The 20,350-nt window shown below is 38.3% G+C and overlaps 1 protein-coding gene and 2 long non-coding RNA genes across 8 annotated transcripts in view; 1 reads left to right on the top strand and 2 right to left on the bottom strand.

Moving 5' to 3' along the window:
• Positions 1-464: 464 nt before the first annotated feature.
• LOC147364493 (uncharacterized) lies at positions 465-3,076 on the bottom strand. Its single transcript, XR_015134602.1, has 2 exons — positions 2,270-3,076; positions 465-1,966 (listed from the first exon to the last, which is right to left on the bottom strand). It is a non-coding gene; the product is annotated as an uncharacterized LOC147364493 (long non-coding RNA).
• A 386-nt stretch (positions 3,077-3,462) lies between these two features.
• The window catches only part of RFX7 (regulatory factor X7), a 145,702-nt gene continuing 128,814 nt past the window's right edge, over positions 3,463-20,350 (bottom strand). For 5 of the 6 annotated variants that reach the window (XM_086321108.1, XM_086321106.1, XM_086321105.1 and 2 more), the window contains exons 6-10: positions 17,087-17,207; positions 15,702-15,782; positions 14,389-14,596; positions 11,082-11,377; positions 3,463-9,630 (exon numbers count right to left, since the gene is read on the bottom strand). In XM_086321108.1, coding sequence (XP_086177234.1) covers positions 6,352-9,630; positions 11,082-11,377; positions 14,389-14,596; positions 15,702-15,782; positions 17,087-17,207 — 3,985 coding nt within the window. In that variant the 3' untranslated portion in view covers positions 3,463-6,351. Of the gene's footprint in view, positions 9,631-10,036; positions 10,148-11,081; positions 11,378-14,388; positions 14,597-15,701; positions 15,783-17,086; positions 17,208-20,350 lie in introns of those variants that run through there. The other variant, XM_086321109.1, reaches the window with a different exon arrangement.
• On the top strand, positions 9,271-9,732 carry LOC147364495 (uncharacterized). The gene is made up of 2 exons (XR_015134601.1): positions 9,271-9,409; positions 9,528-9,732. It is a non-coding gene; the product is annotated as an uncharacterized LOC147364495 (long non-coding RNA).

Here is a 20,350-nt window from a genome sequence, read left to right on the forward strand (position 1 = left end):
GAGCCAACAGTCAGGATTAGTAAAGCAGCTTCCTAAGTCATCAGGGATTCAGGCTCTTTCTATCTCGTTGCTCCATCATCCTCCACACGTGGCTTCATTGCAGAGCTACTGGAGTTCTGTCTACTGGAGTCATCCTATCTACACTCCAGCCAGCTGAGAGGAAGGAGGGCAGGAACACTTCAAAGAAACACGCAAACCTTTTGATTCTATCTTTTTGGCCGAGTACTTGGTAAGTAGCTCCACTTAGCTATGAGGGAAGCTGGTGAGTGTCTTTTGTGCAGATGGCTAAGAGAATGTGCTAGTGGCAAATAGCAGTCTCTGCTACAGTGACTGCATCCTGCAATCCTGTTCATTGTGCATCTCTTCCTCATCATACTGTAAAATTTCAAAATGGCAGACATTTTCTCTAACTCCCGGCACAGACACTGACATATTTTAGGCAATTTATCATTTGTTCAACAAAACATTTTTTGTCTAGTTTTTATTTCCTGGTGACATTTAAAAGGTGATTTTAAAGTAGATACGATTAGGCATACCTGGTAAGACGTGCTTGAAAGGCTATGTTCAAAATAAAATTTTCTATTTAAATCTTACTTCCCCCTTGATTTCCAATACACGAGGGCATATATTTCCAAGGATAGAGAGAAGGGAAAGGAATTTGTTTAGAGGAAAGTCACAAAATACAGCAAAATCCCAAAATAAAAATGCAAAGGAAGTATAAAAAATATAAGGATAAGTTACACAGAAAGAAAATTCCCCAAAAAATCAACCTTAATTTTAAGCCAGAAAGAACATTTCAAAGAAGCCAGCAAATCAAACTAATACAGCAGGTAATTTGAAGAAGTATCTTTAGATACAGTGTCATAGTTAAGAACTAGGCTTTGGAACCAAGTTAATTACAGCTTTTCCTATTATTAGCTATTACTCCTACCAGTTGATCTCTGAGCTAAAATTTTCATTTGAAAAACAATATTCTTTCAGAATTGTTACAGTGAGAAAACCAAAATATACATGCAGTATTTAGCACAGGGTTTAGTGCAAGAGAATATTCTATATATGGTAGTAATACCATCCTCATGATGTATTTCATTTACAAAATTATTTTCCTTTCTCTCCCAAATCAAGTACTTCTTAGACATAAAATCTAGAAAATCATAGTCTTTTTGTTTTTCCCTTTCTAAACTTATGCGCAGATTAGAGATCCAGGGATGGTCATACACATTTTTAAAAATTTCAGATTATACACGATTGATAAATTATCCCATCCATAAAATCTGTAATTCTAATTGTTTAAAATTCATTTATAGCAATGTTTGTCAAAATAAATCTCTACAGTCTTAACAAAAATCAAAATTTTGGTCTTCTATGACAGTAGCAGGTACTGAGGCAATTTGCATTTATGATATTCAATAATATCTGATTTTTCTCTAGAGGGGGAAGGCAAACCACAGGTTAGTTAACAGGAAGAACCTTCTTTTGCCCAGTTCTTGGATCCTCAGTGTGAATTCTCCCTGTTTTCCTTCCAGATAGCACGTCACATATACCTCTATTTGGCACTTCTCAAAGAACACACAATTAGTTCTTCACAAGACTGTGAGCTTCTCTCAAGAGTGGGCACTAAATCTTAAGTTCCTTGTATCTTCTCTAGGTTATGGGACTTATTTTAGGTAGATGATCACATGCTCCTGAAAATGGGCCCCCTCCCATAGCTATAAAAAATGAATCAAGAATCTTAGTCAGTTTTAGGGTAGGTCTCTGAACTTGTTTTTTCTAATAAGACGAAGTTGGGGATAGAGTGGGAGGGAGTAATGGGAGAGCCTGGGAAATATTTTTTCTTTTTCTCTCTGATAAAAGGCTGAGAGCTGCCCTTACCACCTTGTTTGGGATGTATGAAGGTAAAATATTTGGAGCTGTGGCAGCCATCTTGTGACCATGAGGCAACAGACACAGAACAGCAACGTTGAAGCTGATAGAACACAGAAGAAAAACAAGTCACTGAATGAACCTTCAGTACCTCCTATCACCAAAATTCTTATTAAGCTAAGATAAATGTCTTTATGGCTTAATCCACTGTTGGGTTTTCTCTAGTTGTAGCCAAAAGCACCTCAAGTACTACACAACACTTTTCCTCCAGAATGCCTTCCTGGTTTATTGTATCCACTGGTTCCTGTTTTGTTTGCCTATTCTTGATCATACAAAAATTACACCACCCCCCTTTATTACTGAGAATCCTAAATACTTAACTATACAGAGAGTACATGACTTTTACCTTGAGTGACTGCTGACTGTCTTCCTTAGGATTTTTCATTTTCTTCAAGTACTTTAGAATTTTTGTTTGCAGGCTTCTCTTATGAGTCTTCCTGCTCTTCTCTTCCTCCCTTCCCAATCTCCACTCTTCTTGCCTTTTATGATTGCTTCTACCACCTGTCCACACTCAGGGCTCTGGTCCTGTGGTGAGAGCGGGGCTACTGAAAACCTACATAGATCTGTTTCACAAAGAAGGAGGCTCTGGCTCAGGCAAGACCTGGCTACAATCAATATAAGTTACAGTCCTAGGCACTGGTTGTTGCTGCATCTTAGTATCAAAAGTGAGAAAACTTCAAGTCAGACTGTGGCTTCTTACTCTTTAAGATTTGAAATTTCTAGGTGGTCTTTCTTGCTTCCAGACCTAGAACTCAAGTTCTGGCTTACAAGTTCAGTGCACTTATCACTTTGTATTTCTGGTTCACCAAAATGCCTATAATGCTTTTGGACATAGATATGCTTTAAAATCTTCCCAATTTTCTATTATTTTTCAATTCTGCTACTGCTGCTGCTAAGTCGCTTCAGCCCTGTCCGACTCTGTGCGACCCCATAGACAGCAGCCCACCGGGCTCTGCCACCCCTGAGATTCTCCAGGCAAGAACACTGGAATGGGTTGCCATTTCCTTCTCCATTGCGTGAAAGTGAAAAGTGAAAGTGAAGTCGCTCAGTCGCGGCCGACTCGTAGCGACCCCATGGACTGCAGCCTACCAGGCTCCTCCATCCATGGGATTTTCTAGGCAAGAGTACTGGAGTGGCTTGCCATTGCCTTCTTCGGTTTTTCAATTCAAAGATCCCCAAATACCCATATCTAGGTACACCATGGACTAACATTTTAAAGCAAACATTTTATGTCAATGAACAAAAGGAAAGATTTGTTGTTGTTGTTACAACATAAAACTCTATATCATTCATCAGTTAAAAAAAAAAAAAATCATTAAGTGAACAGCAGAGTTTGGATGAACAAGCTAAGATCCATATAGCCTTCTGGATTAATGACAGAGACTAGATTTAGCAGCACTGCTCCTCCTTATGTTGATTTTTTCCCCCCATTTCCTCAACTTTCAGGAGATCAAAGGAAGAAGTGCTTCAGGTCTGTTTACAAAATGACATGCGCTCTACATAAAATAGATCCCATAAATCACTTTAAAATCCAGTCAGTTTAATATAAAATGTTTTTAATTGTTTTTGAAAACATTTAAAAAACAATTTTTGAGCACTTTCAATAAAAAAAGAGAACTGAAATGCTACTGCAATATTCAACTACTGTAGTTTCAGCAGGTACAACAGACAACAAAACACTGGGGAAATCTTGACTTTTTGCACTAAATGAAAACATGAAACAGGGCTTGTTTTTGTCATTTATGGTGTAGTAAAGCACATTATAGTACAAGACTCTTATATGAACCTCTGATGCACTGCACAAAAAAACACTTTCCTTCTTTTCAGTTCAAAAGTCAGTGCTTATTGCAATTATATGCAAAATTATTTACTTCATGAAGTCTTATCATGATAAACAGTATGCAAAATGTTTAAAACATCAAAACAATGAAAATAATCTGAGAAAAGAACATATTCAACAATAACTAAGCAGAATTAGTAAACATAAAAAAGTAAATAACTTGTGAATAACTATGTCTGTCTGGTTAACACTGAACCAGTTTCAATACAGCCAAGAAAAAAAAAGTGGTTACAGGAATACCTAGTACTGTACAAGATAAGTCAATAACACTCATGCACATTTTGTGATCATGTATTAACATGGTGAAGCAAACTAAACTTAATTCTTCCTGCTGTAATATTCTCATGTAAGAGAATAAGAAATAGAAATATCTCATTGAGATTAATGCACATTGCTACATAAGACAATTTTATCTGTCACTTTGATGACATTTTGTCTTTTCATAATGAAACACATTTAAAAAGTTTAATCTGTGGACTGTATTGGTTGCATTTATCCTAAGAGATGTGCCTACCACAGGTTCAACAAATTTAGTGCAATATATGAATCCCAGAAAGTTTGCTGAACGAATTCAACCAAATTTAAAGTGTTTGCTGCAATACTATACAGGGGTTAAAAATCCTCCAGTCTTTATATTTTTATCAAAAAAGATTCCCATTATTTTTTATATTAGTAGGAAGCTAATAATGTAAACAAGGGATTAGAATGGCCTCAAAATCTCCTTTTCAGAGTATCTCATATAGAAAGGCTCCCATCATTTGTTAAGAGAAATCACACAGTTTCCTTTGGGTATTGCATACTTTGGTGTGCAGTAGTGCTGTGTCTCAATGTACAGTGAAGAAATAACTAGCATCAAGGAAAAAATATCTAACAGATCATTAAATCAAGATAACAGCAAACACACAAATGTCAGTAACTAGGACATATCAATATATAAACCTCTGAGCCAACCCTAGCACCATTTATTTATCAAAATGTTAATATCCTACCTTGCAAATTTACTGAACAATGAAACCGTATTAAACTCATCACATTTGTTAAATATTCATTGATTGTAGTCTTCTGATTGGCTTACTAATTAAGGTAAAGGAAAGCTTAGTTAGGTTCAAGGTAGCAGACAATGGTTTAAGAATAACTTTATAAATTTAATGGCAAATTTTTAAGTCTATTTGAAACTAATCTTGAAACTCAGTTAAATGGAGCTGTCAACTAGTGAGAAGACTTGTGTCAGCATGAAATTCATAAATAGTTATTCACAAAACAAAATGGGAGCTATAAGAGAGAAACATTCTAAAACAAATCCTGAGTGCTTCTTTTTGCAATTGTGGTTATCACAATAAATAAATTAAGCATGTTATAAAATGCTCCTCTTCTTCAAGTACTATTAGATATCCCCTTTGTTTTATCAGAGATAAAGATTTGTGACTTCGGACCTCGGGTGATGAAATGTTGTCTTTTCAGTTTTTTGTGTTATTTCTCTCCTGCTTGCTTGTGTTTCAAAGGGATCCCATGATCAAACTGCATTTCTATGTTCAGGAGGAGTGAAGGAGCCAGTCGCTAAATTGAGGACTTAAGAATACTATAAATAAAAACCTTCAAAATAAATCTTAAATAGAATTTAATATGTGCATACAGACATATTGTGATGAAACTAAGAAAATGCTTTTTAGTTTCCTTCTAAATTTCCCTATCTCAACTAACCAGATAATAAAACATAAGATATTCTTCTAACATGCTTGCATTTGTTCTATTAAATTACAACATTTCGCATTACTTACTTGCTTTGTTTACATACGTGTGTGTGTATGTGTGCACACGCCTGCATGCGTGCACGTCTTCTGTGGTAGCTCCATATTAAAACTAACATTTTAAAAGAAGACTAACACAAGGTCACAAATAAAAATGGCTACTAGTTTTTCCTTTTAATAATTTTAGTGCAGCTTTTGCTTTCCTTATATTAATATTTCATTTTCCATTATTTCCTCCTATTTAAGCCCTTCGTTGCAGGTGCAAATGGTACTGAAGTCCCAGAAAGTCCTACAGAGATTTTATTTTTTCATTCTACAGTAGCTCTATGCTTCAAGCCTAAATACTTATAATAACCTGAATATTATCCCTGTTTCAAGGAAGACCTTCTTGTCTACAGTTCACTTTAGCTATGATTTCATACTTAAAAAGATAATGCCAACAACAACAAAATATCCTATATCTAAAATCAATGGTTTCCTCTAAAATCTGTGCAGATCAACCAATGAAATAAAATGAACTTATACAAAATAAAGATCTAGACTGCTCTTGTAAAAGCTGGTTATTCTTTTGTTTACTAGCAAACAATGTGATTAAATGGGGGAACATTACAAAATTTAAAACCTAATATGTTTTTCTACAGCCTACTCTTTTCAGAAACTTGGTAAGAACTGAGGCGAGTCTAACCATTTCCTACTGAAGAAGAAACCACTTCGGCAGCAAACTCTTTTTAAAATGTCACAATTAATAGTAAGTGTTTCTGCTGCGGGAGGCACTTCCATTAAGACAAATACAATACATATGTCTTTAGTTACAGTGTGCTACATATTATAAAACACAATTTAACCCAACATTTCAACAGTAGGATGGTCCTTGCTTTCTATCCATTCAAAACCTGATGAAGTCATAGAGCTCATGGAGTCACTGCAAATTTGTTGAAACAAGGGGTCATTCTTTAATTCTTCCAGTGTAGGTTCATCATCTTGTCCCTGCTGACGACCTGGATCAAACAGTAGATTTGGGTCTAGAGTGTTCAAATCGTTGATGCTGCCTGAGAGCTCAGAAGACAACCTGATGTCGCTAGAGAAGTCAGACGCAGGATTAGTGAGGTCAGGTGCTACCTGACCTACTAGCTGCTGGCTGGTCTGCAAGCTGTCTCCACTCAACAGGTCTTTAACAGTGCTGCTGAAATCTAACTGTTGCTCTCCAATTTCTGATTGTGCTTGATTATCCCCAGGAGAAAAACTGATCTGATCGGTGCTATTACTTTTGGTGAGGTAAGATGGTGCTTGGAATTCATAAATAGAAGTGCTGGAATCAATCATATTCTGCGGATTGGCACTCGGAAAGACAGTGGACGTTTCCAAAATCTGAGTGAGATTCATCCGGGCGGTGTAATTGGAGGGCAGATTGTTCATGCCCAAACCTCTCACAGCATCATCATTGTCAGAATCAAGTTTACTCAACAAAACATTGGTTATTTTCTTACTGTTCGTTTGCTTTTGAAGAGCGTTTGGGAAGGCTGTTTGCATCATGACTGTCAATGGAACTGATTGACTTCTTTGAGCTATGTTGTTGGCACATGCATCTGTGTGGACATTTGTGAAAACATGAACTTCGGGGGTTACTGGACTTCCAAAGGGGGTCACGTTGGATCGGGGGATATTAGATACTGGGTAGAGGGTGCTTCCACTAAGATTACGCTGGCGATGAACAGCAGGGCTCACACTCCGGCACCTGAAGTTGCTGCTGGCAGATGAATTAGTTCCTTTATTATCAAGAGGGGCAGGGACTGCAAAACCCTCCTGTTTATTGGTGTTATTTACAGTGGCACCTTGATGCTGCACAGGAGAGACAGGAGTCAAACGACAAAAATGACTGTCATGATGTCTGGATTGAGACTGATAAGACTGCCCAGGCACAGCGAAAGCATGAGGTTTCCTGAAACGGTCTTCCACTAGTTCCTGATAGCTTGGGAGAATGCCATGGCCAGAAACAGATGAATTACCAACCCCACTATACCCATTATTCATCCATTCAAGCTTGGTTTTGTCAGGGTGTGTGGCCATGGGTCTTTGCATTGGTTTCACAGGACTACTTGAGACAATGCTGGCATCATGATACGCCATACTGGAGCTTATTGGAGTAAATGCAAAAGGATTCCTGCATTCCACGGGGCTGGGAGGGACACTACTGCTGCAGTTAGAGTGTGGCGTACCAATGGGTGTATGTCGGCTACTTCCCAAAGCACTATCCACAGGTGTTGTCTGGGCCAGCCTGGAGCAAGGGCTCTCCCGTGACAGACTCTGCGACCCAGCAATCATTTCAGATGTGGGGGTCGGGGTTGGGGTGGGGGTGGGAGTGGGTGTTGGGGTCGGGGTGGGGGTGTGGATTGGAGTGCCATTGCTATGAATTGGATGATAGAAGTGGGTGCTGGAGGCGTGAGATGACATTGGAGCTCCTGGAGTCACAGATTGACTCTGCAGGGTCATTCCCAAACAGTTACCATAAGAATGAGAGTTGTTCATTGACATCTGCTGCTCCATGAGCACCAGCTCTTCTACAATACTATCCTGTGTAAGCTCATCATCAAAAGGAAAGTAGCTTTCATTTGTTTGGGAAACAGAAGGCTCAAATTCCTTCAGTTCGGACTGTAGAGGTAACTGATCTGAAGACTGTGCTTGTATTTGATTCAAAGAAGATTCTTGGATCTGGCCATGCAGCTGCTGGGAATATGTGTCCTGTGGCATTCCTTCTAATTCCCAAACAGACTTCTCTAAGTCATTGATATCCGAGTGCTCGGGAATTGTCATAACACTGATATCTTGCTGTTGTTCACAGCTGGCGGATATAAACTCAGAATCCTTAGTGACCTGTTGCCACTCATTTGGATTAAAGCTGCCATCTGATTTTGAATCATTGTCCAAGAGAAAGACACTGCCTTCCAGCTTTACTTTGATATCTGGAGATGATGATGGTGTGGTTTGCTGTTCTAACGCTGAATCGCTGGTAACAAGAGCAGAGGGATCCAAGGGCTGACTTGCCACTATGTGTGAGTTGACATGTGTTGAGACCTTGCTGGAAATCTGAGCACCTGCTGCTGAGCTCTCTGTTTTCCCTGAATGTGGAACCTTTGGGTCCTTCTTAACACTGCCTGGTTTCTGACCTTCTGGGATAACTGCAGACAGCTGTTCCACAATTGGTTTCTTTATAGGAGGCACCTGGGACTCTTGCATTGCAGAAGAGAGCCGCTTTCTTGGACTTTTAGTGCACACTTTAGGGTCTTTATTTATTGAGTCACCATTAGATGGTGAGCTGGTGCTGGTGAAAGTGAAGTTCTGAGTGGCAACGGAGAGAGTGACAGTGCTCTGATTATTGCCTGTTGAAGTGCCTGGCAGAATTTCATTACAGCGGTTTTTACATTTGGTCCTCTGGTCACAAACCTTAGTTGCTTTTATTTCAACAACACCTTCGTTGGAAGGTTTCTGTACTGCTCCATCTATATTACTTTTCTGTCCCGAGAGGGCACCAGGTGCTGTTTTGGGCACGTCGGTCCCGTCAGAGTTCTCTTGGCACTGTATCGGAGGCTCATCTGATGATGTCTCAGGCTCCATTTTGACTTCCACGGCAGAGGGTCCCCCGGTGCTGCTGGTCTTGGATCCGGGAGACTGAAGTGAAACAACAGAACCATTCTTGATCTGTGGGATGGTCCGCGCTTCTTCTGTTGTTCCTGTAGCACTGTTTGCTGAGGCAGAATGTTTCAGAGGGGTACTGCTGCTGCTGGGTGTGAGGGATATCGCTGTCATCTTCACCACATTTAGAGAACTCATGTGTGAGGTGGGCACAACGGCGGTCTTGATGGGACTACTAGTGAAGAGGACAGTAGTCGGAGAGCGGATGGTGAGTGCACTGGTGCTGGCTGGCTTGGGTAAGATCTGAGGGTAGCGGTGCCGGGCAGAACGATCCCCGCCGGGACTGGCCGGGACGTTCTGAGGAGTCTTTGGTGTCTGTTTCACAGACTGCATGTGCTGAGTGACCACCTGTACATTGAGGGGAAGAACTTTGCCATCAGAAGAACTCATTGGACTTGGTGAAGTTACCAACTGCCTGGTCCGTTGGACCTGTTAAAAGATGGAAAACAAAAATACCAGATTTATCAAGTCCAGAGTATAAACAGCGATTCATATAATTCATTAGTATTGAGGCATTTTATACATGTAATGCTAAAAAAAAAAAAACAAAAAACAGTTCCTATGTTAGACAAGAATTCTTTTAGACCAGATAAATAAACACTATAATACATGCAACACAGTGTAATAGTTACCAAATACAATGATATGTAAGAAGAATATTAAGATGTCAGTAAAAAACTTCACATTGCTAAAACAATGATTTTTTAAAGGAGGTTATAGGGAGCAGAGATAAAATCTGAAGAACTATCACAACTATTTAATATAGAGGTAACTAACTGGAATTTGTGCCAAGATGACTCACTCACAGGGGAGACTGTCTTATACGTGGACTGACCTTGGACATTACTAACAAACCACTGTGGATAAGGTCTCAGATAAAACTACCGCCTTCCCCAGTTCGCTGTATAATGATCAGTGCAAGAGAATGGTTCCCAGGTACTCCATGCTTTAATGACAGGATGATGACGATGATAATGATAAAAACAAGAAAAAAATAAGATACAATATCTTTCTAATAGTATCACAAATAACAACCTAAAATACCATCTTGCTTTAGTACGATACTCTCTCATATTAAAAGCCAGTTTGTCATAACCTTGTTATGTTGTGACATAACAAGTGTGGGACAGGCAAGGAGTATACCAAGACTTCAATTTGCTGATAAGGAGAGAGACTCAGAGTAACTAAGAGACTTGCCCGAGGTCCCGTGTTCAGCAAGCCAGAGACGGGACTATGTTAATGTTTTACCGATACACATTATAATTTTGTTCCATCTGAATGATAAAAAGAAAAAAAAATTAAACCAAAAAAAAAAAAAGCCTGCATTTGTGTCATCTTTGCTGAGCTAGAGATGACAACTCTGACAACTCTGAAAATGACTCATCTCCTATGTAAAGCTCTGACTGGTTATACGCAAACTTATGTGTCTTGTAATTTCACTTCTGTTCTGTTTATAGCTTATTTTGTAGACAACAATGTATATCCTGAATAAAAGACAACTGACTGAAGTGAAATCTTTGTGTGGTCACAAACTCAGTTTATACCTGAATTTATACCTCTGCTTATGGAGAAGCCTGGTGGGCTGCAGTCCATGGGGTCGCTAAGAGTTGGACAAGACTGAGTGACTTCACTTTCACTTTTCACTTTCATGCACTGGAGAAGGAAATGGCAACCCACTCCAGTGCTCTGGCCTGGAGAATCCCAGGGACGGGGGAGCCTGGTGGGCTGCTGTCTCTGGGGTCGCACAGTCGGACACGACTGAAGCGGCTTAGCAGCAGCAGCAGCATACCTCTGCTTGCTGCCTTCTCCTGTGCTACTTTTAATTAAACAATGGACTTCCCACCATCCCAGTCATGCCAAATGCTGTTTAATTATATTACCGGAATGGGACTAGGGACAGCTGCCACGACGATACCGATAGGTTGAGGAGAGAGGATTGCAGGGTTCCCATTAGAGAGATTAGTCACTCCGTTGCTTGCTGAGCCTTCTGATTTTTTTGCTGAGGATTCTCCTGGCAAAGGGGATTGTAGTTTCTGTTCTTGCTGCTTCTTCTGGATTTTCCGTTGCAATTGCTGTTTAGCATCAATAGGAGATGGCAGAGTCTTCACTTGAGGCTGAAAGGAATTACTTTCAGCTGTAGGTATAAAAGCAGAAGGCTGGGTAATTCCTTTAATTCCTGAAAATAAACAGAAAGGAGAGCATAAATACTCTTTAGAGAAGGCAGTTACAATTCAATTTCTTTGATTATGTAGCCATCTACTGGACAAAGCAACAAACCCAGGACATTTTAACTCACATTACACTTACAGTTTATAAATACTTGCCAATATGGTTTTAATTGAACCTTAAAATATGGCTCAACTTGGTAGTCAAACCAGCAATAACAGATGAAGACTTTGAAAAGAATAGTAGCTATATCACTAACGTGCAGAAGTTAAGACAAGTCAGTGCCAAGCTAACATGTTTTAGATTTTATCAGTAGATGTCAGAAAATCTCCTTCCTCTCTTCTCTAATTAAGAAATTCATGTATTTTTATGATTTTAATATTCAGCCCACAAGGGGCACTCAATACATATTTGCAGAAACCATCTATATCGTAGGAAAGAATGCATGGGGAAAACAAGTCTTTAATTCCACAAGAATTTCATAAAAATAGGTACTACAGTTTTAACTGATACAATTATATCAGTATGACTTAGGAGAAATTAAGCAGAATTTCTTAGTAAGACTGAAGTTAATAAAGTCTAAAAAAAGCGTCTCCGAGGAAACTTTTTCAAGCAGTAGTAAGATGAAACACTGAGAAAAAGGAATGATAAAATAAATATGGGATAAATTTTAATTTAAGAAAAACTGGTTATGTAATAAAATTAATTTTTCAAAAGCTCATTTCACATCTAGGGAGTGGCATTAAGATCAACAGAAAGGGAGCAGAGTCAGTAAGAAGAATGGAGAGAGGCCAGGGGAAGACACCCCGTCCTGAGGGCACGCCCTGCCCTTCCCTTCCCCAGACGGTTCTACTTTTCATCTTGTGAACAGCAACAGCCTGGTGAGTGGGAGACGAGAAGAAGAGAAAGTACCTGTAAACTCTCACCCACACACTCATTCCTCAACAATCTCTCATTTTCTGACCTTCCCTTTAATCACCTAAGTACTATTTTTTCCCCTCAAATCCAACTCAAATCGCACTGCTCCCATGCAACCCGTAGCCTCGGCTCCGGCTACTCAGCACCTGCACCCCAAGAGCCTCTGCCAACCGCCCAAAGCTCTCTGATGCCTCCTGCCAGGGTTTCTGGACAGGAACGGGTTCCAAGCAGCTGACTTAGAAAAGGACATCTGTAATACAACCTGTTCTTAATATGGAGACTATAAAAAAACAGATTCATCTTCAAAGGATGAAGATTATTCACTACAAAAGGTATTTTTAAAAGTGGCAGTGGCTGAGAACAAAATTGCAGGAGATTCTAAAATACTGAATAATGACACAGTTGTTAAAAGAACAGCCTCTCAAGCTACTTTCAAAAAGTTACAAATGTCTATTTATATATTGTATAATATATATTATCTATTTATACAAATGTTTATTTATATGATTGTCAGTATTTTCATTTATAGAATATACCTTTTTTCACACTTATGCCTTAAAAATCTATTAATTCAACATTCTTTTTTCAGTCAGCCTATGTGAATACTGTGGGAAATAAGACAGATGTTTCTTTGATATGATATCTATGATATCAAAGATATCATGATATCTAGATACCTATGATATCATAGATATCATGATATCTAGATACCTATGTTATCTCTTAAATCTTCAATGTGTTCCTCTTCTGGGTGTCAGTAGGGGTAGGAGAAAGGGAACATTGAAAGTTGAAGGGCCCATAAGATTTTTTGAACCTGTTTTGCCAGAAGCTAGAACAGTCTTATGTAAAGGAGTAACCTTGGTTTTGGAGACAGACAAATCAGGATTCAAATTCTGGCTCCACAATTCATCTGACTATGGACAAATTACTTAACTTCCCTTAGTCTTACTTTTTCCCTGATCTTTAAAATGGGAATAAATATCATGTCTCTTACAGGATTGCCATGGGAATAAATGAGGTAACAGATGTGAACTAACTAGCTACATCAGGCTGCCCATGCACTTCAGCCCCTGTGTAACTGTAAATGTATGGATTTGAGTCATCCAGTTTATATTGAGATAAGAAAAATTATGATGAGGCTCTTGTAAAAGGCTATTTTGATCACACTGATGGTCCTCAAATGACAAAAAAAAGAGATAACAGAACAATCTCACACACATACCACAAATGCTTAAAGCTTCTTAAACATAGAGGAAAAGGATTTCTTATTAAAATAATGAAGTTAAGATAAAAAAGTAAAGTTATTCAAGAGTATAATTATAGTCCTCACTGTCAGAAATCTACCATTTCACATTAATAAATTTTTTTTTAAAAGTTATAATTTCCTAGAGTAATAACAAAATTTATTCACTCTTTCTTAGGTTATTAAAGTATGACCGAAATAAGACATTTAAAAAATTTCATGAAAACAGGTACTTTATGCAGCTATTAACTTACAAGGGAGTCATTATTCTAGTGATACTGACAGTCCTCAAACTGTCAATTCTAGAGCTCCTATCTGAATAAAAATAGCTATTTGAATGCATATTTAAAAAGTCACTCGTTATTTCATAGTAATGCTTCATTCACATGGTTTACTTTTTGTGAGACTAGGTACCTTTCACATAGTCCAAAGATCATTTCATTTATAAGTATTAGTTTTGGGGACAGGAGTCTCAGCAAGTAATTTAAAAACTTAACTTTACTATTTACTTGTAATATTTATTAATTTAGAAACACATATATACTTAAAAGTGCACATATATATATTCCTTAAACTTTAAAATAGCAATGGAAAAATTAATGAAATACCAACTGCCAAATCATAACGGTTTCATATTTAAGCAGATTAACATACAAAGCTGTAACTTAAATTTTATCATGAAAAACTATCATTATTATTTTTGTTAGCTCAATAAGTCCATCTGAATTTAGTATTAAACGAAGAGTGAACATATACAAATACTAAAAAGAGAAAGAAGTTTTATGGCTAAACTCTTTTTTTACCACCAACTCTAGATGTAGTAACACCCTGTCAGTTTCAGCTTGTTAATAATTTTGTACCTGGTGGTGCTGCTGCCATTACAGTAAGTGCTGCCATCGACTTGGTGCCTATATAGTGACTTTTTACAAGGAAGCGGGCTAATTCCAAGACTGTGTCAAATGGCTGGCTTAACACCTTCTGGGCCCACTCACACACAAGACGGCAGGCAGAAGAGATAACTTCTTCATCAATGTTCTGAAGCTGCCCAGAAGGTTCAGCGCCTTCCAACTAAACAGAAGAAAAAGGGGGGTCGGGGGGGGTAGACTTTTAAAAAGAAAGTTAAGAGAAATTAAATTGAAGTACACTCAAGATACATAGGAAGTGAGTGAGTGAAAGTCACTCAGTTGTGTCTGACTCTTTGTGACCCCATGGACTGTAGTTCATCAGATTCCTCTGTCCACGGAATTCTTCAGGCAAGAATACTGGAGTGGGTTGCCATTTCCTTCTCCAGGGGATCTTCTTGACCCAGGGAGTGAACCTGGGTCTCCTGCATTGTAGGCTGATTCTTTACTGTCTAAACCACCAGTGAAGCCCTTTAATCAGAAGATATAATCTGAATCTGTCAGGTCAAAGCAGTACTAAGTGACTGGTGTTGGCAGGCATAAAAGTAGATCCTTGCAAATATGAGTCCTATGCCTGTACCTACTGGTGCATAGCCATCAGCAGCATTGTGAATATAACATCTAAACATATGTTATTAAACATACATGAAGAATAACAGATCTGAATTCTTCTAAAAGCCTTTTCTAACATCAAGAAAACAAACTATGCCATGAACTATATTTTCTCTTCTGAAAATATTCATTCTATACACATTACTCTGTAGCTCAAATATTCCATTTGATGATATATACCATGAATATATCTATAAATCAGTAACTTTAGATCCATCTTTTTTTCCCCTTAATTTCAAGAGCCATGTGAAATAAGTAATGTACGCTAACAGTGTCCAGCCATTGTTGAGTTTTTGGCTCATTTATTTAATAAAAGGCGCAGTTCCTGGTCCCTGGTTTAATCCAAATGAGACTACGTAGTATGCATTTCAATGTTGATAATAAGGTACAATTTTACTTGGGATTCCCTGGTGGCTTAGCTGGTAAAGAATCCACCTGCAGTGTAGGAGACCTGGGTTCAATTCCAGGGTTGGGAAGATACCCTGGAGAAGGGAACAACTTACCCACTCCAGTATTCTGGCCAGGAGAATTCTATGGACCGAACAGTCCAAACACATGATCGTTGTTTGTTTATCCAAATGAGACTATGCAGTATGCATTTCGATGTTGATAATAATGTACAATTTTACTTATTAAAAATAAAAGGCAGAAATTCTTACCCCATCTCCAGTTTTGTGAAAATCAAGATTGGGCAGTGTTGGCATATGAACAAAAGCTTTTTTTCTTAGTCCACTGTAGCAATATGTAATAAATGGTCAAGGTCTAAAGTACTCTACATTAAATGAACTGTTTATATAGTTAGCACTTGGAAAGCAACCATATATGAAATGATAATAAAATCGGCCTGAGACATCATCTACTTTCTGAGTTCTTTAGGAAGAGACTTTAATATTAGAAACTCAGGACACCTTTACTCTTTTGAAACTGCAACAGTTCTTATAGAATATTACCATCTTAAAGGAAACAAAATGATTCTCATCTGGTATAAATTTTATGAATAAATGTTCCTAATAAGCTGTGCCAGCCACCAGTAACAAACAGGTCAGAAGGAAAGGAATATCCAGATGGAAACCTGGCAGAGAGAAGGGAAACTCTAGCCAGGGCACAGGGACAAAAACAACTCTTAAGAGTGTCACAAGGGCTTTAACCTTTTCACTTCTCTTTTTCCACTGAAACACACAGGATTATCACCTGTAACATGCCAATGACACACCAAGACATTTTTGTTTGCACTCAGGAAACAAGACTAGGTCGTGCAACTAGTAGTTAAAGAACACCTGCCTGGAGTCATTTTAGAAAAGCAGCCTCTCCCCTTCCCCTTCTCATCTCCTCCACAGAAGAATTTTCATGATTTGAAAGAGGCCAACAGCTAAGCAGAGAGAAATGATGTATTTCTAATAGGATTTCTAACCCTCCATGTGACAATCTTCTTCCAAGGGTAGGAAGAACTTTATAATAAAGTCTTAATTTTAATTTCCTTACTTCTGTTTGCTCCTATGGGGCCTTTTCTATGCCCTGGTTTAATTTTAAAATAGCCTTTAGATGATTGGATGAAAAACAGTTTAAAGATAACACTAATCCTGCAGGCCAAGTTCCACAAGAAAATTTTTTGAACGTTGTATATATCACCAGGGAGAGCCCTATGTTTCTAAGGTAGAGGAAGGAAAGATGATAAGCTAACATCTTTTTCCACTTTTACTCATATAATTTTCAAGTGCTGTCCTATGGTATACCTTGATAATCCTCATTACTAAGGAAAAGAAGATCAAACCATTAAGGACACATTACAGTGACAAAGTAAGGTGAGATCTATCACAGTCTTAATAACTACCATTTGTTATTTCTCTTTCAGTGTGATAAATAGCTGGGAGAATAACATTTACAATTATTCTAAGTACTTTTGAGTTGTTTATATTTGTTGATTTAAATTTATTTCTAAATATAGTTGCAAAAAAAAAATATAGTTGCTAGTTGAACTACAACAGCAGATGTTCAGTAATAAGTGAGAACTTTAAGAAATCACTGAAAATCAAACTGGTAAAGGATATTTAGATTTGCCTCTTGTGCCCAGACGACGTGCCTTCATGTTTGGAAAGACATTTTTCATAATCTTCCCGAAGTCAGCAGCACTTAATGGATGGTAACCAAGATTGTCACAATAGCTCCTGCAAGAGAAGGAGAGATCAATTTAGAGAGCAACAGAACTCAGAATCACATTAGCACAGTGTCATTTCAGTAAAATCTGACCCTTATGACAAAGTGAAGAAACACATCTTCAAGTCATTCACTACAATTTTCATTGATACATGCTCATCCTTCTTTAAAGACTAACTCAGGCTTAGTTTGTTTCATCCTCAGGGCATACAGTATTACTGCTTTTAACAGCAGAAACTAACACTCAACCAGTTGGGCTCTATGTTTCCACATATGTCTCAAGCTCATATACTGGAATAATTTCCAATGTAAACATTATGAGTGTCAGACAGAGACAAGACTACTACATGGTTTAGATTACAAACATGATATATTATGACTAAAGGAACCTTAGGGATCATCTATACCAACATTCTCATTTTACCAGTAAGGGAAAAAAATGAAGGCACAGTGTTCTCATCCCTATCACCCCTATTAATGCCAAGAAAAATTAATAAGGCAGTAACTTCAAGTGGGACCAGGGAAACAAGCCAAGTCTTAACTACTACTAGAATCAGGTACTCTGTCTTTCTCTACAGCTGCCAGTCCTAGGTAGAAGACCAATTCCTCCTTCACCAGTTCAGCAGCAGGAAAAGGCCATTTCTTCTTGGCCTTTGGGAGAACCACTACCTGAGGCATACCAAAGAGGAAGTCTGAAGAACTGCAAAATAACTCAGTCAAATCTCCCTGCTCACTCCCCATTTCAGAATCAACCAATATAGCTTCTTGATGAAGAAGTCATGTGGTAGAGATCCAAGGAGAGAGGTTTAGGATAAACAAGAAAATCCACTAGAATGGGCAGCATATAGTGGTAACTGGGACTTGAGTTCTTGTAGTGGATGGTTGAGTATGCTGGCAACATCTTTGAAGTGATCTGAACTTGGAAGTCAAATTGGTAGACACTCAGGAGAAGGATGGGAGCCTCAACAGAGAAGATGGGTAGGTCTGAAGACTGGTGTTTTTCTTGATTGTACCCTCCCTGTTGCAGCACCAAGCACCGCACACTCCTGTTGTGGGTGGGGCTGGGGGAAGGAGTGGAGGTGCCTAGCAGACGAATTCTCAACAATGCTGCAGAGCAGGGAGAAGGGAAAGGAGCTGATATGTACTGCGAATTCCCTCTATAAGGAATATTAGACACATCATATTTAAGCTGAGACTAAATGTGATATCCCATCGGTTCAGGGGCCAAGGTTTAAAGTGCAAAGTGAAGCAATGATCTTCTGCAGAACTGACAATTTAAATAAATGAACTGCATCAAATCATAACCATTTCACTAGCAAGTTAAATCAGTCATCTTTATGATTTAAACGAGCACAGCAAGAAAATGTGAATAAGCTCTTTTACAGCTTAGGGCCATGATACTTGTTTCCTTTACCTCGAATATTTTCTTACCCTTCAAGTTCCACACTGGTATGATTTTGAAAGGGTCTCTTCTGTCTTCCCTATCCAAAGCAGCGCTCTCCTGCCATGCCCTCACCACCTTCCTTATCTGTGTACTTTGTATCTTTTATTCTCCTAGCTCCCAATTATGTAACAGCTAATTTATTTGTTGTTTGTCTCCTCCATTAGACTGTAAGTTCAACCAGGGCAGTGACCATGTCTATTTGGTTCACCACTGTATTCTTAGAACAAGGAACAAGACTGAAGAATCACATTAAACCTTAATATGACATATAACTTGATATGACTTTAAATATGACTTAGTAAGTATGTCATATTTAAAATGACAAGAAACCTTAAAGAAACACATTGAAGCAATGTGCAAATGAAGCAAAAAAGAAAACAGTGCCCACTGGCTCCTATAACAGCACTGGCAGGTGGGCCTAAAAAACCTGAAATCATATAAAGAGAAAGCAATGAGTCTAATGAGAGATATAATATCCATTCTATCCTCCTTTTGTGACTGAGGTTTTGATTTTTTTTTTTTTTTCACTGTATTAGTACACTAAAGTTCTTTACTTTGGCAGAAGGGGTAGGCAGAAGGTTGGCAAAACTAAGTGTCAGGATGACCGATGCAAAATTTGCTTGTCAAATTGAACTAATCCTGAGTATGATTTTAGAATGTGAACATACAGTTTCATCTGGTTTTTGACCCTTATTTATGCCACTAAAAGAGGGGAATTCATCGGGAGAATAAATTTTTAAAACAATGAACTTACCTTTAAAATATTCTTTAGCAGATAAATGTAAAACGTACTTTGGAGACATATAAACAGCTCAAATTATACCTCCTGAATCAAACAGAAGGCAATGTTGGGAATAAAACTACTTATGACTCAACACTCTACACTTTGAAATCTTATACGTCTAAGAGAAAACAGAGTGCCTCAGTTTGAAAGTAGCAATAACAACACCTGAACAGGTCATCAATTTCTTTGTGAAATGAGTTCAGAAGGTTGTATAGTTCAACTTTCTGCCAGGTATGGAAACGGCTATCCTCAAATGGGTATCTGAGCACTTTGCTTGAGAGAGAGAGCCCTAGATTGTGAGGTGGTCTAACCAATCTTCAGTGGTTCTAATTACCAAAGAAAAAGAATTTCATTATTACAGCCTCTTCCCTACTGAGAAGTTCCAGGTATTCAATGACTCTTTAATATATCAATAATCAAGTATTTATCGGCTCCTCTGTCCATGGCATTCTCCCAGCAAGAATCCCGGGCTGGGTAGCCATTCCCTTCTCCAGGGGTTCCCCCCGACCTAGGGATCAAACCCGGATCTCCTGCATCACAGGCAGATTCTTTGCTGTCTGAGCCATTTATAGGCTATCCTACTTATTCACAATTTTGAAACCAGGACTATATAACACACCATAGGTCATTCCAGTCCATGTCAAGATCTTGGTTAGTTTATATCTTGTTTTCCTGCTTCATAACTTTAACTGCAGTTTGATCAAGCAAGATATGGTGTCAATTAACATCTAACTCAGCATCAGATTATATTTATTCAGGACTCAAAAAAAAGGGAAGGCACAGAGAATGTCCTATTCACAGGATAACGAACAGTCTAATGCCATTCTTGAGATCAGATTTCTCTTTTTGTTGTACTGTTTTTTTTTTTTTTGAAGTATGCTTTACAGACTTTGAAATTAAGCTTAACATTTAATATGGCCAACATG

This window comes from Bos grunniens, chromosome 10 (assembly GCF_055505025.1).
Source record: "Bos grunniens cultivar Pamir isolate PY7600 chromosome 10, Bosgru_T2T1.0, whole genome shotgun sequence".
NCBI classification, from domain to species: domain Eukaryota; kingdom Metazoa; phylum Chordata; class Mammalia; order Artiodactyla; family Bovidae; genus Bos; species Bos grunniens.